The sequence below is a fragment of the Pinus tabuliformis genome, chromosome X (genome assembly GCF_031772625.1).
Source record: "Pinus tabuliformis cultivar Carrire ecotype Pingquan chromosome X, CPIR1, whole genome shotgun sequence".
In the NCBI taxonomy this organism is placed as follows: Eukaryota; Viridiplantae; Streptophyta; class Pinopsida; order Pinales; family Pinaceae; genus Pinus; species Pinus tabuliformis.
This window is the reverse complement of record NC_142308.1, coordinates 457,367,470-457,394,500: the sequence shown is the minus strand read 5'-3', so window position 1 is coordinate 457,394,500 and position 27,031 is coordinate 457,367,470. Positions and strand designations below refer to the sequence as shown.

The 27,031-nt window shown below is 39.6% G+C and overlaps 1 protein-coding gene across 1 annotated transcript in view; it reads left to right on the top strand.

Annotated features, from left to right (window-relative positions):
* The first annotated feature begins 419 nt into the window (after positions 1 to 419).
* LOC149140583 (calcium/calmodulin-regulated receptor-like kinase 1) overlaps positions 420 to 27,031 on the top strand; it is a 149,267-nt gene continuing 122,655 nt past the window's right edge. The window contains exon 1 of the mRNA XM_089446786.1: positions 420 to 746. Coding sequence (XP_089302912.1) covers positions 427 to 746 — 320 coding nt within the window. The 5' untranslated portion in view covers positions 420 to 426. The remainder of the gene's footprint in view (positions 747 to 27,031) is intronic.

The window sequence follows — 27,031 nt, the reverse complement described above, 5'->3', positions numbered from 1 at the left end:
AGGGTTCATAATTTTCCTTCTTTATACCTTCCCCAATGTAGGATTATAATCATTAATGTTTACAGTTTATATGTTTTGTGTTTGCCTATAACAAGAAGATATGACATTATTGATCTTAGCCTTAAGGTAAGATTGGATTATTATCTGATCTGATTTGGAAATACTTCACAAAATTAGTGCTGCACTGTTGTAGTTTTTTTCATTTTATCAATATCAGTTGAATGTGTTGAAGAATAGTTGCTTCTACAAGGATATTACTCATGTGGATTAACTTCTAGGAACTTTTTCAAAGCCATATTTTCAATAAATGATGATAGCATATTTAATATCTATTTCTGTTTTGCTTTCTATTCAATGTATCAAAACTGTTGACATTATTTTGGCTTTCATGTTCGGCTCACCATTACTTTCTAAAGCACCAGCAAAATGAAAGGGGAATATAAAGGGATTATCATCGGAATTTCCATAGGTGTGGCCATTGGAGCAGTGCTAGCTACTTGGATCCTCCTATGCATGAGATTACGTAGGAAACACGCGAAAGTCCAAGTTACTGGCAATGAGCAGAGGGGCTTATCTCTTCCTATACGTTTTAATGCTGCAGATTCTAGCACAGTGCTATCAGATTCGACATTTGGGGGCCATGACTCAGTGGAAATAATTAAACGGACTGGGTTTTTTTCATGGTTTGCAAGGTCAGAAAGGAACTTGCTTGCAACAGCTTCTGGAATTCCAAGATATCCCTTCAGGTATATCTCTTTCTCTCTCCCGGGGGGGAATGGACATGAGGTTTGAATCTCTGCCCAGTTGGAGCTTGTAGTTGTAAATGGCCTAAGAATCCAACAAGTAATCATGATATTCAATATCTAGCTCGATAATATTGCGTGATATGTTGAACCTTTATTTATAAACTCTTTACAATATTCATTAAGGTAGGAACCTACTGACTGTAGTTTCACACTAAGTTAGAGTTAGTTGTTGTGATCCTTGTTGCTTTTGAAATAATTTCTCCTTTTTCATATTTTATCGTTACAAGTCATAATCAGTTAGTTTCACGTTCAGTGTAGATTGTCAACTATCTTCAAGGGGTCGTCCACATTATTTTGAATGTAATCTTCTGATTTATATGGATTTTGAAAGAAAGATCATGTTTTACTACTTTTTTATTCTTGGCATAATTTTTATTACTGTAAGTATCCTCTGAGTTGCCACCTAATAGCCTTGTGAAATTCAAGAGTGTATGAATTTATTTATGGGATGAGAAATTTTGCTTCAAATGTGAACAGCTCCATCTCAGTATCTTACTTTAAGAATGTCCCTTCAGGATTATATGTTTGTATCTAAGGTGCAGAATAAAGAAAGCAGTATGGTGGGGAAATAGCAGGTTATGACTTTGGAAAAGTCACCAGAGCCATAAGACATTGAGATTTAGTGACTGCTCCATCTAGTTTATTACAGAAACACTAGATTATCAGTTTCATAGCATAAACCCCAATCACCATTTACACAACCCGTTCAGGGTGAATTGCATATAAATATTCAGGATATTTATATGAACATTTAGAATAAGAATACACATCTTTGGGTGCTACCCTATGGCAGGTATTAAAGTCTAGAAATCGGACTAGCTTGGCTTGAGTGATATATGATTTAGGGGCCTGTTGACAGTTAGAAGGGTGATTTTCTTGGCTTTGATTAGTACAGACAGGCTTACATCTTATTTGACGTTTTTTTATGAAGCTTGCATAATATATCTAGAAGTTCTAAATACTTGAAGAAATTATTTTCTGAAAAGGGTAACCATCTATGCATCTTTTAATGAAACATTGATGTATGTTGATATTTAATTGATTCTAGCTCTTTCAATTTATCTGTTGTGTCTTAAACCCTCTCTTCTAGAGATTAAGTCCAAAATCTCCAGTAAGGACTTAGAGGAACTAAGAGGAACTAAGAGGGAAGGCTCCTGTCACCTCACCAATCCTCTTTACACTTAGGATGGCTCTGATCCAACTCAAGGGGGGCTTTCCTATCATAGGATTGCTAGAATTTTAGGCATTTAGGCAGTAAGTTCAAAGGTGAAATGAAGTATAAAGCAAAACAGCTTTTTACGAGTTGAGTAAATACATTGAATGGATGGAATGAAGATCAGTGTCTGATCATATTGGACACATGGGGTCAAAACAAAGTTCACATGGGAAGTTATCCTAATGATAGAAAGAAGAGCAACATGGCTGAAAAGTACAAGCTAATTATACCCCTTCCTTGCTGTCCCAAATTGCAGAAATATAACCAAGGATATTACAAGAACAGATAACTTCCAACACTCGTGAAGATTATTGCTATTACAAATAATATATATGTGCAATCCTAAAGTAGAGAGTGATGCAATCATATTCAATACTCCATTGATAACATAAATGAAAATGTAAGGAGTGTACCGATTTTGTACTCTGTCTGCATATGTCAAGAAACTTCAAATGCATCCAATAGATATTGCATTAAACTCCAAGGTGTTTATCGCGAACCCAACCGCAAAAGTGAAGGAGAGATCAAACCCTTATATATGTTTGAGCTCAATTCCTTCTACAATAAAGAAATATTTATCTTATTTTGTTTTCCAAGGGAAAATACTAAAAATGCTACAAAAGATTACAATAATTCCTGAGTGGGTGAACTATGACCAAAATGCTGTAATGTCCCCAAATATTGGATTACCTTGTGGGGTGATTAGGAGGGATTTCTAGAGCTTGTGTTAGCCTAGTCATAGGAGCGAGATTACTCCATTGGTGGGGCCAGAGGGTTTTAGAGGAGTTTTATTGGTCCGAATGGGATCGCTTACCATATTTCATCATCAGGATCAGTTCCGCATGGTTCGCTCTTGGTTCCGTTGCATTCTGACGATTCCCGTAAAACAAAGTTATTAATGGGCATATTTTAATTAATTTCACGTAAGGTGTTGATTCGGGTTAATTACTTGGAGAAACACCTTAGTGTAATAGCTCGTTGGAATTGGGGCGAAAAGATCTACATGATAGGATGATGAAAAGGGGATTTGGGTGGCCAGTGTGACTGTGGAGGCGAATTAAGCATTTTCCGACATTAAAAGTGGCTTCAATTAGTTAATAAAAGTCACTTTATTAATTAAGAAAAGTGCTTTTATCATTTAATTGGAGGGAAAAAGTAAAAAGGGCGACAAAAGAGTCAAGTGGGTTATAGAAAGGGGAAATGAGGGGGTCAGCTCCTCATTCGGGCATTTTGTCACTGGAGAGTTAGAATTCTTGGAGAGATCTTGGAGAAGAGACTTGGGTTGTGGAAATGCTGTGTCTAGTTGCTAAATTTGGTGTTGAAACCATACACCCTAGCTAGTTTGGGGAGCGAGATCATTTAGATTTCGCCATTGTGCTTCATTGGAGAAGAATATTTGTGGAAGATAAAGGAGGTAACAATGCTACTAGTTGATTTTATCTTCTAACATTGGGCTTTCTTTATATTTATTGCAAGCCGAGTTCATTGGAGGTGGAGAGCCAAATTAGAGTCACATTCTTGAGGGCTAAACACCGCCATAAATCCTAGGGTCGAGATTCTTGTGGAAGAGAGCTAAGTTCAGCGTTGTTGTAAGGGCCTAGTTTTGGTATAGAGGCAGAGTTTGACAAGGAGTCAAACAGCTGCCTAAGGGAGGCCAAATCCCTCTTTGGGAGTATCCATTCGAGCTGCTCTTTGTGGGAGGCAATTTGGGGATGAGTTTATTAGTCATTGGGACAAGCTACAACAAGCCTTCTGGAAGCATGAATTGCTGGTCAAATGGACTGTATATATAGCATATTTGTGGGCTGATATTTCTGTGGGAAAAGGTCAAGTTCAAAGTCATTCTGGGACTATTTCTAAAGATTTCTATTGCTAAAGATTTCTATTTCTAAAGTTAATCACAGAAGTTTGAAGTGAGGCTGAGTATGAAAGAGGAGGTTGATTTGCAGCTAATTTAGAGGCTGGTATAGACAGCCTTTGCACACTGATATTTCTATGTGAAAGGGGGATGAGCTACAGTCATCTTGAAGCTTATTTCCATTAATATTGTATTGCTGGAACCACATCATAAAGCCCTCAATGTATTGAAGTTCACGTTGCTGAGTTATTCCCAGGTTCCTCTACTCCTTTTGCTTACTGTGTATTCTTGTGCCATGCTAATAAAATGACAGTCTATGTTCAAGTTATGGTTATGCAGACTGGTATGGGTAATATATGAATTTTTGGGTTTAGTTCTAAGCACATAATGTTGTTCCAAAGTATTTCTTTGGCATGCGTTAGCCACTGTGCATGTTCATTTAAATTTAAAACCGAGAAAATGCACCTACAACCATGTCTACAAGATGTTTGACAAAACTCCTCAGTGAGAAAAGCTATTAAACTCATAAAGCTTATTGGAAAAGTTGAGATATCCCTAATAGGTATCTTATAGTGGTATCAGAGCATGTTCTTGGACAGCTGTTGGGTTTAAAGGACAAATTATAACAAGGGAAAAATGCTTCCAATTCAAGAAGAACTGTTTGCCCAAAAATTTGAAGATTATGACAAAACCTTTGCAAAGATGATAGAGCACATGGAAGTATGGGTGTCATCAAAGGCAGCAAATAAAAAAAGGAATAGTAGATCCAAAGATGAAAAGGTAGCTAAGGACTAGGTAGCAAGGATTGAAGGGAGCCCAAAGGAGAATAATAGTTCAAATAAGGACAGGAGAAAAGTATTAACTCATACAGAAGAGTCAACTCCTGTAGTTGAAGGTGAAGACCATGACCAAACCTCCCAGGATGAATTGGGAAAAGTCATACCCGTTGAAGATGAAGCTAGCACAGATTCATCCCAACAGGTTGGTACAAGGGTTTCAGATGAAGGAGAGTTAGAAATGGCTACAGAATGCCTGTCGTCACTTAGTGAGATTGTTGAGTTAGATGATGAGTACAAAGAAAATCATGAGGCTACAACAGTTGATGACGATCCCCAAGAGGTGTGCAAAGATGATAACACACAGGTTGTCAGCAGTGCAAACCCAGGCCCATCAATTGATGAAGTAAATGTTGCTCATAAGCCTACTTGTGCCCATAACTTGGAAAACCAATTGAAGATGAACACAAACAAGATTATGGCAGCCACAGGGCAATATGATGATACACAGGCATTGGTGGAAGATTATTGTTGGAGGGTCTAGTGGCACATGACAGTTTGGGAGGAAAGCCTTCACTTGTAGATTTTAAGACTCTCAGAAGGCATTGGTAGAGATGAAATCTAACTACCTACACCTCCTTTCAGACAAAAATCACCTACTCATGCTTGCTGAGATATATCATGATGCGCTAGTAGGGAAAGAGGAGGAAGTTGATAGACTTACACTTGAGCTTGAGACCACCTAGGAGTCTTTGAAGAGGACTTAGATGGCCCTTCAAGAATTGGAGTTGCAGGTTGACCAACTTTGTACGGGGTTGAGTTGTGGACACTCTTCAACCTCCATGGCAAACAATTAGTTAACTATGGAACCATCACGGAAGAGGATGTTCGAGGCACTCATGATTTGATAGAGGAGCCTCATGTGGTAGTTGGAGCACGAGGAGCACCCAGATGAACTGGAATTTGCGGAGAGGTATGTCCAAGAGATTTTTGATTATGCACCCATGGGATGTGGAGACAGATATATTTTAGACGAAGATACATCCATTTGGGATTTAGGTTCAGTTGACACGAGTGGAGTGGATACTGGAAGCCCAGGGTGGCATTGGGATCCAAGTGGGGCTTTCCATCGTATACCAGAGGTGCAGGATGAATATGGCATTGGTGGCATGGTTGACCCAATGATCGAACACATACATTCTTTAGGGGAGTCTCAGTCAACAATAGTGGCCATTTAGTTCATGAGCAGACTCTGGGAGACGTCTTGGCACATTGTTTGTGTTTAGGGTCATGGGAAGGAGTTACTCGGATGGGAAGGCATTGGTATGCCACTAGGAAGGGTAATGTATGGAGCTGATGCACTTCCATTGATGTATCGAGCACACGAGCCATCGAGGATCGACACAATAGTGACATCCCCGCTAGCATGTGAGGAGCTATGCCATTGAGGTCTTCTAGGACAGATGAGGAGAAATGACTCACATCATGGTGGGTTCATTAACAGAGTGGCAGATACATTAACACATGCTCGATACTAGACAATAAAGGGTGGTATGGTAGTAGGCAGTGGTATCCAATGGTGCACAGAGATATGCTCTGGAGTGCAATATTATGTAGAGGAGTGCAGGGATACATGGTTGTATGTAGTAGTGTATGATGTTGCAAAATAGGATTTTGGAGTGTGGCCTCTAGAGAGATCTCCTGACAGGGATGTCAGGCATACCGTTGGGTTTAGCTTACCCAGGATCGATGAGGGCACATATGAGCTTCTCTTGATCATATCCCCAGGGACTTAGACACCTATCTCTCTTTCGTATTGCTTACAATCACAAAGGATTTGGTTGTTGTCCCTTGATGCTCTTGTCACAAGTAGTAGGACGTTGGAGGTTCACTTGAGACAGTTGGATGGGACAGGGTGCATCAAGAGAGGGACTTCCCAGCTGTGGCATATGGTCAGGATGTGAGTTGGTAGAAGCAGGTTTGAGGATGGCCTGATTTAATACAGAGATAACATAGGTTCCGCCCTTGAGCTCACACTTAGGGAGGTGCATGATGCACTTTGGGCAAGACATTCTGAGGTAGTTTATGAGCATGAGATACAACAGATGGTAAACCTCTCTTACAAGAGGGTGTCTAGACACCAGGCAATATTGGGGTGCGTCATTAGATTTATCTAGGTGATTTGGTGGGAGTAGGGTGGCTTAGCAAGCACCAGGTTTATTATCGATACATGGTGTATCTCTATTGAGTGCATGCAGGGATCAGAGGGGAGGCATGGATGGGTTCCAACAGTTAGCAGTACTTCGCTGCAACAGTCAGTTATGATCAGAGTGGTGCAGTGGCAACATGGATGTCTCCTTTTGACATCAACATGGGACCATTGCATTACAGGTCTTGACAACTCATCTACCATTATGGATGAGTTGGCCTTTATAGGGGAAGATCTCCTAGATCTTTTGTTGGATTTCAATTTGATGGAGGATGTTTCACTTCTCAGTGATTCGTTGATGGTATCAAAGGAGGAGGCAGTGGTTAGTTCATGTGGGCGAGGACCTTTTTCAACAGGACTTGGATTGTACTTTTAGGAGTTCACTCGTGAGGTACATGGGATTGGTCTCTTGGTAGAGCAACTTCTTGAGGAGTTGATCAGAATTTTGCATTTTCAAGATGCTCTACTTATTGGTAGTATGTAGGTCTCTGGGGTCTATTCCTTGTTGGAGAGTGAGTGGAGCGAGAGATGCTTCACGATGATTAGGATGGTTTGGGACCTTGGTATTTGCTTGGATTAGCATGTGGAGTGGCGACATGCGATGGCATTGCTTGAGGACAAGCAATTTTGTGGAGGGGAGACTGTAATATCCCTAAATATTGGATTACCTTGTGAGGTGATTAGGAGGGATTTCCAGAGCTTGTGTTAACCCATTCATAGGAGCGAGATTACTCCATTGGTGGGCTGACAGGGTTTTAGAGGAGTTTTATGGGTCAAACTGGGATTGCTTACCATATTTCATCATCAGGATTAGTTCCGCACGATTGACTCTTGGTTCTGTTGCATTCCGACGATTCTCGTAAAACAAAGTTATTAAGGGGCATATTTTAATTAATTTCAATTAAGATGTTGTTTTGGGCTAATTACTTGGAGAAACACCTTAGTGTAATAGCTTGTTGGAATTAGGGCAAAAAGATTTACAGGAAAGGATGATGAAAAGGGGCTTTGGATTGCTAGTGTGACCATGGAGGCGAATTAAGCATTTTCCAACGTTAAAAGTGGCTTTAATTAGTTAATAAAAATCACTTTATTAAGTAAGAAAGGAAACGTGCATTTATCATTTAATGGGGGGAAAGGTAAAAAGGGTGGCAAAAGAGTTAAGTGAGTTATAAAAAAGGGAAATGAGGGGGTCTCTCCTCATTCTAGCATTTTGTCACTTGAGAATTAGAATTCTTGGAGAGCTCTTGGCGAAGAGTCTAGGGTTTTGGAAACCCTAAGTCTAGTTGCTAGTTTCGGTGTTGAAACCATACACCCTAACTAGTTTGGGGAGTGAGATCATTCAGATTTTGCCATTGTGCTTCATTGGAGAAGAAAATTCGTGGAAGATAAAGGAGGTAACAATGTTACTAGTTTATTTTATCTTCTAACATCGGGCTTTCAACATATTTATTGTAGACCAAGTTCATTGGAGGTGGAGAGCCAAATTAGAGTCACATTCTGAGGGCCAAACATTGCGATAAATCCAAGGTTGAGATTCTTGTGGAAGAGAGCCAAGTTGAACGTTGTTGTAAAGGCCAAGTTCTTGTATAGAGGCAAAGTTTAACAAGGGGTCGAATAACTGCCTAAGGGAGGTCGAATCCCTCATTGGGATTATCCATTCGAGCGACTGTTCGTGGGAGGCAATTCTGGGATGAGTTTATTAGTCATTGGGACAAGCTACAACCAACCTTGTTGAAGCACGAATTGCTATTCAAATGGACTATATATATCACTTTTGTGGGCTGATGTTTTTGTGGGAAAAGGCCAAGTTCATAGTCATTATGGGAGTGATATTTTTGAAGATTTCTACTGTTGGAGATGCCAACAAAGGATTGATATATTGAAGCATATATTGCTAAAGTTAATCACAAAAATTTGAAGTGAGACTGCATTTGAAAGAGGAGGTTGATTTGTAGCTGATTTAGAGGCTAGTATAGATAGCCTTTGCACGGACTAATATTTCTATGTGAAAGGGGGACAAGCTACAATCATCTTGAAGCTTATTTCCATTAATATTGCATTGCTGGAACCACGTCATAAAGCCCTCAATGAGATGTCTGTCACCATCACTGCTAGTCTCTGAAACTTCGTAATGTAGGCCTCTGCGCTACCATTTTGCCTAAGATGGGCTAACTCCCTAAAACGCAACTCCTGGTCTTTCCTCCCAAACCTCTCCACCATCCTTTGGGTGAAATCTGTGTAAGAAGTGATGTGGATGTGTCCCAATGTGATTAGCCCATGATATCACCACTCTTGGGCATCCCCCTCCAAGTGAAGAGTAGCGAACCATATAGCATCAGTTTCCCGCATGGGGTTTAGGTGGAAGTATGTGTCTAACTTCTGAATCCAAGCCCTGGTTGAACTCTTGGCCGACCCATCAAAGTTAGGGAGTGTAACCTTCCCTGCTATCTTCTGCACATCTTGGTTAGATGGTCCCCCTTTGTAGTGTGCTCCAGCCTCGATAGTACGTCTCTCCTTGAGGTGTATGTACTCCCCAAAAGACATCACCTGCTTAATCCAGGCATCCAACCCCTCATACTCATCAATACTAGACGCAATTGAGTTGACCAAGTTTGCAATTGGGTCTGGCTCCCTCTCCGGCTCTGGCTCATCCACAAAGTGAGGCATAGTGGGATGGCTAGCCTGCCCACGTTGGGGAGTATGTGGGGGCTGATAAGTATGGTTGCCCCCTCCTGCTCTGGAACCTCCATCACCATGGGGCTTCCCCTTCGACCTTCCACCCATTTGCAACCCCATCACCTGTTGCATCATGTCCATCATGAGCTGCCCTTGCCTCAACATCTGCTGATTGGTTCTTAGCAGCTCCTCCAAAACTTGATTTTGGCCCATTTGCTTGGGCTGCTCGTTGTCTTCTTGGTTGTCCATCCTGCCTCTAATATTTTCCACTTCGGTGTCCGAAAATGGATCTGGGCCTCCTTCTCTACCTCGACCCCTACCTCTGCCTCTACCACGGCCTCTCTGGAAAACCAATCCTTGATATCTAGGTGGCATTACCTGCTCTTGTTCCCCACCCTGGCCAAGAACGTGCTCTGATACCACTGTAATGTTCCTAATAGAAATTTTACAGTGATAACCAAAGACATGCAATAAATTCAACACATAATTTTCAGTAAACACCCATGAAACAGAAAATGCTCCCAGAATGCCAAAATGGGCAATTTTATTATATATAGAACTATTGGAGTACAATGGAAAATGGAAGGAGTGCACCTGGGCTTGCACAAGGCAAGCTACAAGCCCCAGGTGCTCAATGTATCAGTGCCCAACTACTGTAGAAGTTTGTCCTCCAGAAATCTGCGTTGACCCAGTATTTCTGCACTGCTGGCTATCTTGAGACCCTAATTCAACCCCTTAGATCTGCCCAGAAAATTTTGTAATATTAGAGCTGAGATCCTTGCCAAAAACCCAGAAAAACCTAGAAAGGGTTTGCCTTGGTTTTGACCTTCCAAATATGCCCCCAAATAGCTTGGCCCTGAACTAAAATTTTTGACCCGTAGCAGGGAATGATGTTTGCTGCTCCCAAAACGCTAGAAACCTTCCCAAAATTACCGTCCAACCAAAATCCGGACAACTCAACTCCTCAATCCTTCACCCAAGACTCCCCACGCTTAGCACCCATAAGTGACTACGCAGACCTGTAGGTGATGACGTAGTCCCCACGTCCAAAAATTCAAACTGACTGATGGGCTTCCTCTTCTCTTGAAAATCCTCCTCCTTTGACTAGAATTTGGCTAAGAAACACCCCAGCAACAATGTAATTCCCAACTCCAACACCACACTCCCTCAATGACTGCGTGGCTTCTCCTTTTGCGTCCCAGCTGAACCAGAATGGTGTGATGCCTATGTGATGTCTCTCTCCCAACCTCCAAACAAAGGTAAAAGCCTTCCTAGGGTGGCACTCAAGGTCCATCGAAGAAAGGTTGAGCTTCACTCCTTGGGAAGCTCTTGTGCTAAGAAACACTTGTAACTCAGCTGAACAACTAGAGTATGAATTGATTATCAAAATGTCAAAAGCCCCAAATGATGCTTCTTCCCTCTTGTTGATACTTGCTGGCCCTTGGTCTCATGTGGATCCCTCCTATGGCTTCGACCTCCCTTAGGCAATTCAAACTCTCTACCAAGTGTTGTGTATTATTTTGTGGGAAGGTGGCCCCCACATTCCACTAAAAAGATTTCGACCCACTTTTCCTAAGTATTGTCTCCAAAATTTCCTTTAGGCCAAAAATGACAAAATTTACAAAATTGGGTTCTCCCTCCTTAGTAAAATATTTAGGAAGGGACATTACAACATGTGTTAGCCACTGTGAATGTTCATTTAAATTTACCACTGAGAAAATGCACCTACAACCACATGCCTACGAGATGTTTGACAAAACTCCTTAGTGAGAAAAACTATTAAACTCTGAATATTTATTGGAAAATTTGAGATATCCCTAAGAGGGTATCTTACAAATGCCCATACAAAATCCAAAGAAAATTTTCAAATGCATGTGGTGCCACATGTCATCTTCCTCAAACTCCAAAATCATTCAAGATGCATGCAAAGTGCCATTTTCCCTCTCCATGTGCAACGTGCTTCTCAAAATAACTACCTGAAATGGAATAATATAACATGCTATGTTAATGTGGTAAGCCACATCTCTAAAATAGGTGCATAAAGGCCAAATGTACAACTCTCATGATGAGGGCATTCTTCTAGAGGCCCATTTGACCAAGAATAATACAAAATATCTTAGGTGTGCCCATAGAATGTGTGCTATATTGACCACTTGATTGGAATATAACAATAACATATTCCTTTAAACCATTTGACTACAATATAACATTAAAATATTTCTTTAACAAGTGTGCCTTAGAAAAGAGAGAAACTTGGGTCCACATTAAAAGTTTAAAACCACCACCACAGTTAAATACTCCATGCCATAAATGCACCCTTGAAGAAAGTTGGTGATACGCCCTTGGAATTTGTGCACTCATAACCCCCTTTGATGAAGTCAATCATGAAGAAGCCACCATAAGAAGTGCACTTTGGGAGATTGTGCAGTGGGTCCATGTTATTTTCATAATAAGTGTGCAAATGGACCTCCAAAAGTGGCCTAATCAGTTACAAGTCACTTTACAATGTGTACAATCTGGGCCCTCTTTTTCCGCCTTGGATGCTTCACTTTGCAACTTGTATAATCTGTTGCTTCGAGTTCCAATCTGGGCCCTCTTTTTCCACCTTGGATGCTTGACATATACTCTATTACCAATGAAGTATACATCATATCCCTTATCTTGTAATTGAGAGACAGAAATCAAATTCATTTCCATACTTGGTACATGCGGTACATTCGTGGCTCGAAGACTATCTCCTGCCGCTGTCTGGAATATAACAGTTCCTTTTGCTACTGGGGTGCACTTTGTTTTGTTACCAGTGTTACTTGGGAGTGGGAGCGGGAGCAAAAACGGGTGCGGGAGCGACATTTTCAAAAGCTCTCGGTTTGGGAGCGAATCTCGGAGCGTTTTTTATATAATATATATATATTTTTTATATTTTTATATTTTGATACATATGTCAACAAAAACATGTAGAATTATGAATTAGATATAAAAAACATAGATTGAACCATATAACAACAATCATCTAGAAGTTATAATCTTCATCAACCACGTCCACAAGTTAGTAACATAGTAACATACAACATATTGAGTCTTGTGATTCATCGATCTTAAAGTTTCAAGCTTTCAAAATTCAATATATAACATGTATCATCATTGATCACCAAAGTTGTACTTGTAAGCTAAGTGTAACTATTACAACAAATAATATCTAACATGAAATGAAATGTTATAAAATGAAATGAAACAACTTTCAACTTTCATGAAGCATCATATTCATTATTCATTACTAATGAGTTATAATTGCCAAATTCAAACTTAAATTGTCATATATTGTTTAAAAAAATATCATAAACTACTAGAAACTAGAAAAGACAAGTAAATCTATTATCTATTGCTTATGCTTGGGCCTCTTGCCACCACAAGAAATGTCTAGTTTTTTAGTCTTGTTGGAAAATCAGGATCTTTGTCATTAATATCACCCTCTAAGCATTAATATCCAGAGGTATCTTTATCATTACCTCTGTATCTGTATAGGGATCTTTGTCATTAATATCACCCTCTAAGCATTAACATAAGATAGAAAAAGCATAGCATGACAAGTCAAGATTTTGTTTGAGTGATGCGTACATTTTTCGGAGAGTGATGATAGAGGAGTTCGACAACCAATGTCACTAACATGAAGGTACATAGAGGGATTGGTGCTCTTGATTAAATACGAGTTCCATACCCTAATACATGACAAAATTCAATGGAAACATTACAATCCTGAAATCCTGAAAAACTGATAAGTCTACTGGATTCTGAATGAAATCTAAAATTCTACTTTCTCCATATGAAATCCAATGAGGTTGGAACCACTCTCAAACATCCTAAGTCATTTCATGGTAATGTTTAAAATTTAAGTAAAAGGATAAAAATGAAGATTAAGGAGAATGCCACATTACCATGAATCGCATATCAATACTAGGGCCATAGGCTTGATCATTAAGTTGCCCCACTCAAAACTTATTTGTTTCTTCAACAAAAATTGCATTTGGAACATTACTGCAAATTTTTTTTGCAAAAAAGGCTAAACGCTCCTGAAAAGGCAGGGAGCATTTTTTTTTAGGGAGTGCGCTCCCGACCCACTCCTGAGTCGCTCTTGCCGGGAGTGCGGATTGGGAGTGGGATCGGGGGGGGGGGGGGGCTCCCCCGCAACACTGTTTGTTACCCATTGTGATTTGAAAGTTCATCTGTTCCTCCTGATAGCTCGAGAAATATTCTCGTTCTCTAGTCATATGAGCTGAAGCCCCGCTATCAATGTACCAGTCCTCCGTTGATGCAGAACTTGATTGGCAAGCAAACTCCTCTTCCAGCCTGGAAGCTAATTCAGAAATATTCTGATTCCTATTGTTCTCTATGCCCTTTTTCTTTTCTTCCATCTTGCCTAAACCTTGTTCCGATACCAAAATTTGCTGCAATAATTGATTTATTTCTCCTACTTATTTATGATAAGTTATTTACCAATACTTCAGTAAATACCAAAATAAATTCAGTTGCAGACTTCACACACTAGCTAAGTTGCACGAAACGGGGAAACGGGTACGAGTTTCCGAAACGGGAAGCGATACGAAACGCGACCTCCCCAAATTTTGGAAACGGGGAAACACGAATATATATATATATATATATATATATATATATATTGAAAATATTTAAATATATATATATATGTGCAATCATAAAGAATAAATGATACATTATAATTTATTACACTTAAACATTAAGATTTAATTTACATCACATTTACTCATGAATGATCACATAATGAACATAAAAATATCGGAATATCCAAAAGCAACCTTTATTATATATCCAAATCTCAAAATCAGCCTTTATTTATATTAATATATGAGGCTGCAAGTACAATAAAGACTATAAGGCTGCAAGAGAGAGATCCAAATTAGGATTTTCTGCATCTACATCCCATTCTTTAGAAGGACCACTGTTGTATTTGGAGCAATGTTGCACGAAGCGGGAGCGAAGCGGAAGCGCGGAGCGCGGAAGCGTCATTTTCCAAAAATCTAGGGAGCGAAGCGTCCGCGGAAGCGTCTGCTATATATATATATTTTTATATATTTTTTTGCATTTATACTCAAAACAAACATCCCAAATACCAAATTAATTGTAGAAGACATGAAAACATGCATATTTTTGCATAAATCAAGATAGATATGGCATCCATGATTCCATTGTAGTTACTAGTATGTACAACAATCATCTATATTCTAGCTATTACAAACATACATCAAATTTTTAAGCATATTATAAAACATAAAACATTTAAGCATATTATAAAACATAAAACATAGAGCATATTATGATTTATCTAGCAAGTGAGCAACTGTCAACATTTGTCATGTCCAAAATTCAAATAATAATGTTTACAAAATATGTCACTTGGCCACCGCCAAGCCAAAAAGGTTCAAAATTCAAATTCACAAGTCTACAAGTCTAATGAGTAATCTATGACAAAAAGAAGTAGATTGTGAATATATCTACTAATCTCTCCTCCTTCCACCACGAATAGAACGTGATGGCGGGCCTCCACGTGGTGGCAATGAAGAAGATGGTCCCTGTGTAAGTCGTGGCACTGGAACTGATGAAGAAGAACCCCCTGCCGTTGGTGTTGAACCATGGAACCTAGAAACCAAGGGACCAGATGGGGGTGGGGGTGGTGGCATATCAACACCCGTGTCATCATCCTAGAATCGCTCAAAAAATTCATGCAAAAAAAAAAACACTAGTTAACAAAAAAATTAAAAACATGAATTAGAGAAATGCTTTATAAGGGAAAATTGGAAAATTCATACCACAATGGACATACCTGGATAAGAGAATCCTCTAATTGCTCTAGTCGCAACACTCCATCCTCCAAATTGGGCTCCTCTGGATTCTTGTCCCAAGTCAACAAGTCTTTATTAGACTTTGCATCTTCACAGTAATGGGACAACAATCGCAAGTTGTAATGAACATAAACCAAGCTCTCTGCCCGGTCTAAATTCAACCTGTTCCTTTTAACACTGTGGATGAAAGAATAAGAGCTCCAACACCTCTCTGCAGAAGAAGTGTTTACCACCTGTGATAGCACCCGCAATGCCAAACTCTGTAGAAGTGGAGTAGGCCCTCCATGCATGTTCCACCACTCAAGAGCAGAAAAATGCTCTCGATCTTGAATTGCATGCATGCTCGAAAATGGACCAGTGTTGCTCGTATAGTTGCTCACCTGTCTCCGTACTAATGCAGCCTCCTCCTCATCAGGGATTAATCTACTCAATGCAGCCATATATTTTTCGTGAACCTCTTTATCTTGGTGTGGTTTTCTCCTGACTCCCCCCCCAGGTGCTGGTTTTGAAAGCCATGATGGATGATAGTATTTAGGTGTCAAAACATATGCTAATGCATGCAATGGAACATTTAGCATATCCCATCGTTTTTCCACCTCTTCACGAATATAATTGTACAAGGTGGTATCTCTAGGCTCAACAATGTCTTTAATCTGCCCCAACATGCTATCCATTTGCTCATACACCTCCCCAATTACTGGTCATCTGAATCTGCAAACTTGATCATGTAATAAATTGGTTTGGTGAATTGCAAAACATATTTAACCTGTGACCAAAAGTAACTGTCAAGAACAGTGTCCTTGACTTCATTAGCACCATCTGTACTGACGTTAATTTCATCCCATGTTTCAGCACACACCAGATTAGTTAAAGCTTGTCTCACCCTCACTAGCCGCCTAAAGGTGAGGTAATAACTAGCAAATCTTGTCTTTGCAATTTTAAGCAATTGCAACTTGGAGTAAGTGCCATAGAAGTAGTTTACCCTTGTATGCCCTGTGATGAATTTAATGAGCTGCTTCCCTTTCCTGTAAACCTCAGCAATCCACCCACAATCTTTGTGTTTCACAATATCATGCATCAAAAGGTTCAATGTGTGAACCAGGCACCCAGACCAAAAGATGTGTGGATGAGTACGCTCAATAATTTTTCCTGCTAACTTACAATTTGCTGCATTATCTGTGATCACTTGAACCACATTATTCGGACCAACATCTTTGATTGATTTCAATAGGAGATCTGCAATGTTTGGTGCAGTTGCACTGATGGAGGAGGAGTCATGAGATGCAATAAATACTGCACCACTAGAAGAAACACCAAGAACATTTATCAAATGTTGGTTTCTAATATTTGTCCACCCATCTGATACAATGGATACCCCAGAATCCACCCACTCATGTGTAAAACGTGTCAAAGCTCTTTGAACCTTAGCTTTTTCTCTTTCTAATAACACTGTTCTAGCTTTCTCATAGTTGGGGGCCTTGTATCCTTTTGGGGCTTCATTGATGGCCTTTACCATGTCATGCCAATAGGGAGAGCGAAGCACATTGAATGGTACACCGCAAGCACAAAGAAAACGGACTATCTTTCCATCCACATCATCCCTCCCAGAAACATTAAGGAAATCCCCTATTGTTTTTCTACCTCCAGAGGTTGCAAAAGTACCATGAGGAGATGGGCAACTACCAAATTTAGAGGTTGCACTTGATTCAGAATGAGTTTTTTGTTTCTTGTTTTTTCGTTGTGCAGCCATCTCTATTTTGATGTATTTTTGTCTTTGTTCACTTGAAATGTTTGGGCAAATGGTTACCCCCACGGAACCCTTTTTTTCATCACTGTCTAGCACCCCACAAAGATGCCTCCTCAGACGGGTATATGAACCCGTATATGGTTTTCCTCCATGACAACCATGAGGGCACATCCATTTGTAAGATCCACCACCCTTTCCCCCTTCAAGTTTGGTCACATAGTTCCACAAGGGATTTGATGTACCTTTCCCATCTTGTGCTTCAGTGTCCTCTTCAAGTTCATCCCCTTCCTCTTCAAACCCTTCCTCCTCATCATACATTGGGTCACTACTATTAGGACCAAGTTCATCCCCTTCCTCTTCCCCTCTATTCCTCACCCTTGCCATCATTAAAACCAAGAGTGGAATGATACATAGAAGCCAAAAGAACACCATCTTGGAATATGGATATAGGTGGTGGACAACCTGTAAATAAAGGAGCAAGTAGAAACAATGGGAAAGAGTAGGAGAGGGAGGAGAAAAATACAATTTTTTTTTCAAAAAAACAAGGGAGTTTGGGGTTTGAACTTACCTCTTTAGCTCTTGTAGATGAAGTCCTCCAAGCTCTTGCTCCAAGCTCCTCCTCCTTCTCCTAGCTCCTCCTTCTTCACTCCTCCAAGCTCTCCTCTCTTCTCCTCTCCTTTCCTCTCTTCTCTTCTCCTCTCCTCTCTTCTCTTCTCCAACTCTCATAAACTCAAAGTGAGCAAATGAGAAGAGAATGGGGGCTTTATTCTTTTCTAAAGTCACCCTAAACTCACCCTAAACTCACCTAACCCACCCCCTCATGCTAGTTAAGTTACATTTTAAAACAAATTAAAAAAAAAAAAAGTAAAAATGCGCTGCCGCGGGGTTGCGTCCGGGTTGCGCCTGGGTGGCGTGCGCTTCCGGGCAGGTTGCGTGGCGCCACCCCGTGCCCGAAGCGTCCTCCGATCCGCGGTTCCGGGCGGCCGCAACAGCATTTGGCAGGAATCGTTTTTATTTGCCGGAATCGCGCCACCTCCAAATGCGAATCGCGCTTCCAGTGTGGATTCCGGGACGATTCGCTCCGATCTGCGATTCTGGGTTTGGATCCGGCGGGGGGGGGGCGATTCCTGCAACCCTGATTTGGAGTCTCCTCCTACATAGTCGAACGACCTTAGTGCTCTTGATTAAATACACGTTTCATACCCTAGTACCCTACATGATCTTGATTATTGGGAGTTTCCCCTGCATAGAGGGCTTGGTTCTCTTGATTAAATACAAGTTCCATACCTTAGTACATGATAAAATCCAATGGAAACATTGCAATCCCTCCAATCCTGAAATCCTGAAAAACAAATAAGTCTGCTGGATTTTGAGTGAGATCTAAAATTCTACTTTCTCCATATGAAATCCAATGAGGGCGAAACCACTCTCAAACATCCTGAGTCATTTCATGGTAATGTTAAAAATTTAAGTAAAGTGATATTTTCCTTTATTTTTCATTTTCATCATTTTACTTTAAGAATTTAACATTACCATGAACTGCATATCCCTCAAACTTCCTGATGAACTGCATATCAACACTAGGGCAAAAATTCACTTTTATAACTTTAGACACGCATCTAGAAGCAACAATAAGTCACTAACATACCCTAAAAAAAAAAATAAAAAAAAAAACCCAAGTTAATGAGGAAACGTGGGTCGTACGGCCCTGAAATGCGTTTTCGGCCGTACTGGCCACGTTTCCGTTTCGGGAAACGTGGCAGTACGACCGGAAACGCATTTTACGACCGTACCAAACGCGTTTCGTACCCGTTTCCGTATGGAAACGGACCTCTATACTACGTTTCCTGCAACATAGCACACTAGAACTGAAAATTAAATGACAAGAGAAACATCAGCATATGAACAATCACATTGACACACTTGTTTTTGGACAATCGTCCCTGAAAAATCCCAATGTGGGAAAACCAGTGTAGCAGATCTGAGGATTCTTATTATTGGTAGTAAATATCTGAATACAATCTAGGATGCTCATCTAGCAATCCTTTCCAGAGAAAATACTGGCGGAAAATTTGAGTGAGTTTTACCTCACTTCACCCGACAGAATTCTGGCTGATCTGACACAAGATTGGCTAACCTCGGCTATTTCTACGCTGGCCCTGCGTAGGCCCCGTGTCAGCCTTTCAGGCTTTGTGTCAGCCCTGCGTCACCTTCTCTGCCCTCTGCGTCAGCTCTCCTGACTGTTCCCGACAGTTCAAGTAGTTTCAACGGTTCTGGTTGTTCCAGCATGTTGTCGCGCAGATTGACACGACAACGCTCAGACCGGGGGCTGTCACTCTGATCCCCGATCTCTCCGTTTAAGCCTGTCTCCCGCGGCTAAGGGGGGTAGACCCTATGATATGACGAAAACCAACTGTCGACCAGCTGGTTGGGAGCCACGATGCGATAAGCACTAAAAGGATTTAGAAATTAAAAGACCAGTGCCTTGTGGAGTAAATATTTAATCGCTTAATTGTCAGATGCTGCAACAATAACCATGTAGAGCAAGCATTTATCATGAAAGCTAGAACGACGCAAGATATCAATTGAAACAACGACGCTCTTAAAATGGGCAAAGCTCAATAACAAAATACAGTAATTAGGAAAAGATGAATGCTTTAAACAACAACACAGTTATAAATCATTGACCAGATACCATATGCAGCTAATCTTTAGGATGTGCAGACTTTTTTAAATCTCAGCATAAGAATATATCATAATAATTTCCCGAGAAAGACAACTGACACTGGCAAAAAGAAAATTTCCGCAATTTTTTTTTTTTTTTTTTGTTTACAAAAGTCTAACTATTTAATCAAAAAATTAAATTCCTAAATTAAAAATTAAATTTCTAAAAAAATAAACCTAAAACAAACTAAAATCTAAACTATATCAAAAAAACCCTAAAAAATGAAACTTAAACTACATATGAAAAATATAAATTCTAAATCAAAACGAATTTTTTTTTTTTTTTTTTTTTTTTTATATGTATATATTATAAAACAAAATCGAAGCTTTATGAAACAAATCTAATTAAAACCAAAACAAAATTTTATATATAAAAAAAAAAAAACTAAAACGAACTCTAACCTAAAAAGACTATCGTAACCACATAAACTCAATGAGACAATCGTAATCCTGAAGCACTCTGGCGACTGAAACAAAAATCGTGATTCTGAAAGAACTCGAAGGCTGAAAGCGTGAAGGAGATCAAATGCGATAAAAGATGAGAGCGATGGATAGAAAATATGAACCAGTTTCGAAGCTTACCTGATTTCGTTTGCCATAATGGAAACAGCAAGAGAATACGCCAGCGGGTTTGATGATTCAATAGCAGTCGACGCAGAAAGTGTATGGGCGAAATGAAACTCACTCTTCCCTCGTTGTTTTGCAGGTATCCGACAGCAGTAAGAAACCACAACTTTCTTCCCCAGCCAACACTTGATAAATGAAACGCCTTCCTCAGAACTCAGGATAATGATACGCAGATTACCGGGAGCGATTTCCTAAGCCGATGGTGAATATGGCGAGTAATTTGTAATTTCAAACGTTTTCCGAGCCTCCCACACAAGAAATTGCACGTTGATGGCTCGCTGAATACAGTGGTAGATGGGTACAGCTTAAATGAAATGATGCCCAACACATAACCTTCAGTCTCAGATCAAAATGCGTGAGACGTACTGAAAGCTAAGGGTAAATCGATCATTGTGTGGCCCTTCCACCAAAATTACGCTGTTTCTTTCAGAGCCATCCTTCCTGCGCATGGGTGGATACACGATGATAGCCGACACTTGATAAATCTGAGACTTATTTTTCAACTGGCCCGCAAGTATTGGTGGGGGAGTGCGAGTCTTCTGAATAGGAATCGTGCAGATGGATGCTGCACTGCACGCAGTAGCTTGTGGCACAATTTTCTGAAAGAGTACAAAGGGAGATCAATGTGTCAATAGTTGTTTACTGCAGTTTAGCGATGCTTGAAACGGCTCAGAATGGCGTTGACAAACAGCTGGTACACATAGCATAATGATGTGATCCTTCGAGAGATAGAAAGTCTCAATTGATTTTGAAACAGAGAGGCTCCTCACAGACTTATGTTTGGCAAACCCTTGAAGAGAAACCCTGTACCTACAATTTCAAAAAACCCTAATTTTAAATCTGTGCGTAAAGCAAAAATTTGAAACCCCAGATCAGTCGAATAATTTACAAATTTTGGCCCCTTAACAGCCAGATTCAGCAATAAGAACAGAAATATTTTTTTAGAACAAAAATCTTAGATTTTCACTATGAAGAACTTCAGAAAATCTCTCATGCAAATTAGGAAAAAATAAACTGAATGATAGACCCAGGATCAAATCCAGCTGGGCTAAGCAAAAAATGCTTGCGGGAGTTGGCTGGTTCAGCCGAGAACTTCCCCAAACGCCCACCAATCTTCTTCTGTAAAGGTTTTCTGCACAGCTCAGAACAACCATCAGTAAAGAGGGCAAAAATGCTGCTAGATCCCAAAAGTAATGGAGATACCTGCCATTACTTCAGAAACCCTAACACCACTCAAACCCTAGCAAGTGAACAAGATACCTGTGCTCACAATACTCTACAATAAGCTATTATTAATGGCTGAAAAATAAAATATGCAGAAACTAAATTAGCTCACAGCACTTCCAGAGAGTAACACCAGCAAGATTTGGACCCCAAAGTCTTCTTTTATTAACCAGAAACAGATTACAAGAGAGCTTCTTCAGTACACGACTCACAGATCCAATGATCTGAAATGACCCCTAGCACCCTATTTAAAGGAAATGATCCCAACGGCTAGTTCGAGTGATCCATGTCGAAATGATCTCGACCGTCGATGAGGATCAAGACATCTCTTAATCTCATCCGTCGAAATTGCTAACTTATTATTAAAAATAATATTTTGCATGCATTCACTCAAAATATTATTATTTTATTATTTAGGGTTTTTGCTTTATTTTATATATATATATATTTTTTTATATTTTTTATATTTATTTCATTTTTTTAATTTTTTAATTAATTAATTTTTTATTATTTTATTAAATGGATCATCGAACTAAGCCTTTGGAAACATCACCTAGGACCTAGGACTTAGGACTCATGAGGGGAGCTAAAACATTTTCCAATTCTCAAGACACATTACATCATGACTTTTACAATTTACATCTTAAGGGGGAAAACCCCTTTATCATAGACCCTCATAAATCACCCAGTTTCTCCGACACAACTATAATCTAGCAGATTAACACACTAGGATTCTCCTAAAATTCTAATAACAAAATGCATCCCGGCTTTGGGGTCAGGCTGAAGGAAAACTCTGCCGATCATAGATCGGTGAGACGAAAAACCTTCCGGGACGTAGATTACCATTAGAAAGTTAGGTCCACCTAGGCAATTTACATACACGACTCATATCTGCTAAGATTATTTACAATTCATACATGCAGACTGGGTTTACAATTAAAATGATCAAGCTGCTGATGACTGCAGGATGGCACGGACACGTCGATCAGGTGCTACCCCTTTTTGCAAAGAAAAAGGGGGTGTACTGCATGGGTAGTTGACCGGTAGTGGTCAACATCTGGCTCTACTTGGGGACACGTTGCTGCTCTGTAGGAATGTGAGAATCCAGAATCTGCATCCATGCAACACACAACAAAATATAAGTAGCGTCCGTCCAAAAATCATCATATAACATTAAGCATAGGAAAGATATAAGCTCTCCATTTATTAACTAATCTAGAAAAGCAAATCTAATCCTAAAACCGAAATGAAAATGCTGAAATGACAAGTAGGGTTAGAAATACAATACAAAGGATGCCCCATGGCATCAGATGTGTTCAATATAGTGTATACTGAGCATTTGCCTGCTTTCAGGCAAATCTGTCGGCTGCTTGTCGGATGTGCCATGTCCAATTCTGCATATGGTAGGACTTTTTCCTATCCGAAAATCAAGCTGCTCACGGCCGTCTGATGCATCAAATCTTCTTCTCATTTTCTTTCTCTTGCGCTTTTTCTTTGTGGCAGGCTGTATCACTGATGACATGTAACTTTCTGTTTCAAAGCTATCAGATGAAGTATGTGAGATATGCGTGACATGTCTTTCTTTATCCTGCATCTGATCCTTATCATTTTTAAGTCTATCTGGATCACCTTCAATTAGCCATCTTTCAATCGAACCAATGACCTCCTCATAATAAGATGAAGCTTGTTGCGGCAAATGAGAAGGCTCCTGATCTATTGATGTTTCCTGGTTTCTTTTATCATCTGACCATTGTTGAAACTTTTGAACTTGTATTTTAATGGCATCCATCTGACTAGAGTGTTCAACCTTTATATCACTGATTTGCCTGGCATGGTGTTCTTCCATATCTTTTATTACTTTATCATTCTTTTCCTTTATGTCCATCAAGCAATGCTGCATGGAGTTTATTTCTTCTTTGTGATTTGCTTGCATGGTGGCCAACTGATTATTATGATCAAACGTCATGATAGTCATTTCTTCATCCATAATTAATAACTTGTTTTGCATAGAATTAATTTCCCTATCATGATCCGCTTTCATGGTCGCCATATTTTCCTCTAAGTTTGACATTTTGCTTTGCATGAATCTAAATTTTGTTTCATGATTAGTCTTCATGGCCTCAATTTCTTTAGCATGCTGATTTTGCATAATCTCTATCTCCCTATTACGTTTTTCCAGGTGTGTGCATAAAGTTTTCACATCATTGACATAATTATTTTGATTGCTCTCCATATTTTTCACCAGCAGCATTAGTTCTTGTATAATTTGCTTTTGCTCTTCCTTTTCATTGTCATTTGTCCCTGATTTTCCACTATCATGGACTTGATCTGCAATAGTACTGGTGGATGACACATTCTGATCTTGAAATATTTCTTCAACAACTGGACCTTTAATAAGATTACTTTCTTTCTTTTGCACAATTTTAGAGGCAGAAGGCGAGCTGTTTGGATAACCATATCTATCTTTAAAAGCATTGACAATGTCTTGCAAAGAAGTGAAAGAATCCTTAGGAAAATTGTTAAACCAATTCAAAGCATCACCCTCTAAAGAAAAGACAAAAAGACGCATCTTGATATCTTCATGATTGAACTGAGGGGGTCTACAATATATGATCATTATGCGAGTAAACAAGCCTAGATGCCTTCTAACAGCGATTGAATCACCACCCGAGAAAATAGGTAATTTAGAAATGGCCTCCTCCGGAAAATCATGGCGACGGTCAGTAAAACGACATGGTTTAAATGAATAATCCATGATGAATAGTAAGGGATTAAATGGATGATAGAACGAGATCTCTGCTCAAGAAAATCAATAGATGAAAAGAGTGGAGTCGCCACTTGAACAATGGATCTGATTCTAGGATCCAAAAAGTAACCACAAGCAGATATGAGGAAAGCTTCTTGTCTGGGAAAAATGAGAAAATGGAGTCGCCACCCAAACAAGAAACAAACCGAAGAGATGCTACTGATATGGCGACAAATAAGGCAATAAAAGATCCAAATGATAACCCCAAAGGTTGAATCTGCCAGCTCAAATGAGAGATAAGAAAGATGAGAAGATGAATGTCGATGAAACTCCAGGAACAAAAAAACTGTCCCCGGCAACGGCGCCAAAAAATGTTGTCGCGCAGATTGACACGACAACGCTCAGATCGGGGGCTGTCACTCTGATCCTCGATCTCTCCGTTTAAGCCTGACTCCCGCGGCTAAGGGGGGTAGACCCTATGATATGACGAAAACCAACTGTCGACCAGCTGGTTGGGAGCCACGATGCGATAAGCACTAAAAGGATTTAGAAATTAAAAGACCAGTGCCTTGTGGAGTAAATATTTAATCGCTTAATTGTCAGATGATGCAACAATAACCATGTAGAGCAAACATTTATCATGAAAGCTAGAACGATGCAAGATATCAATTGAAACAACGACGCTCTTAAAATGGGCAAAGCTCAATAACAAAATCCAGTAATTAGGAAAAGATGAATGCTTTAAACAACAACACAGTTATAAATCATTGACCAGATACCATATGCAACTAATCTTTAGGATGTGCAGACTTTTTTAAATCTCAGCATAAGAATATAGCATAATAATTTCTTGAGAAAGACAACTGACACTGGCAAAAAGAAAATTTACGCATTTTTTTTTTTTTTTTTTGTTTACAAAAATCTAACTATTTAATCAAAAAATTAAATTCCTAAATTAAAAATTAAATTTCTAAAAAAAATAAACCTAAAACAAACTAAAATCTAAACTAAATAAAAAAAACCCTAAAAAATGAAACTTAAACTACATATGAAAAATATAAATTCTAAATCAAAACGAAACCCTTTTTTTTATGTATATATTATAAAACAAAATCGAAGCTTTATGAAACAAATCTAATTAAAACCAAAACAAAATTTTATATAAAAAAAAAAAAAAACTAAAACGAACTCTAACCTAAAAAGACTATCGTAACCACATAAACTCAATGAGACAATCGTAATCCTGAAGCACTCTGGCGACTGAAACAAAAATCGTGATTCTGAAAGAACTCGAAGGCTGAAAGCGTGAAGGAGCTCCAATGCGATAAAAGATGAGAGCGATGGATAGAAAATATGAACCAGTTTCGAAGCTTACCTGATTTCGTTTGCCATAATGGAAACAACAAGAGAATACGCCAGCGGGTTTGATGATTCAATAGCAGTCGACGCAGAAAGTGTATGGGCGAAATGAAACTCACTCTTCCCTCGTTGTTTTGCAGGTATCCGACAGCAGTAAGAAACCACAGCTTTCTTCCCCAGCCAACACTTGATAAACGAAACGCCTTCCTCAGAACTCAGGATAATGATACGCAGATTACCGGGAGCGATTTCCTAAGCCGATGGTGAATATGGCGAGTAATTTGTAATTTCAAACGTTTTCCGAGCCTCCCACACAAGAAATTGCACGTTGATGGCTCGCTGAATACAGTGGTAGATGGGTACAGCTTAAATGAAATGATGCCCAGCACATAACCTTCAGTCTCAGATCAAAATGCGTGAGACGTACTGAAAGCTAAGGGTAAATCGATCGTTGTGTGGCCCTTCCACCAAAATTACGCTGTTTCTTTCAGAACCATCCTTCCTGCGCATGGGTGGATACACGATGATAGCCGACACTTGATAAATCTGAGACTTATTTTTCAACTGGCCCGCAAGTATTGGTGGGGGAGTGCGAGTCTTCTGAATAGGAATCGTGCAGATGGATGTTGCACTGCACGCAGTAGCTTGTGGCACAATTTTCTGAAAGAGTATCAAAGGGAGATCAATGTGTCAATAGTTGTTTACTGCAGTTTAGTGATGCTTGAAACGGCTCAGAATGGCGTTGACAAACAGCTGGTACACATAGCAGAATGATGTGATCCTCCGAGAGATAGAAAGTCTCAATTGATTTTGAAACAGTGAGGCTCCTCACAGACTTATGTTTGGCAAACCCTTGAAGAGAAACCCTATACCTACAATTTCAAAAAACCCTAATTTTAAATCTGTGCGTAAAGCAAAAATTTGAAACCCCAGATCAGTCGAATAATTTACAAATTTTGGCCCCTTAACAGCCAGATTCAGCAATAAGAACAGAAATATTTTTTTAGAACAAAAATCTCAGATTTTCACTATGAAGAACTTCAGAAAATCTCTCATGCAAATTAGGAAAAAATAAACTGAATGATAGACCCAGGATCAAATCCAACTGGGCTCAGCAAAAAATGCTTGCGGGAGTTGGCTGGTTCAGCCGAGAACTTCCCCAAACGCCCACCAATTTTCTTCTGTAAAGG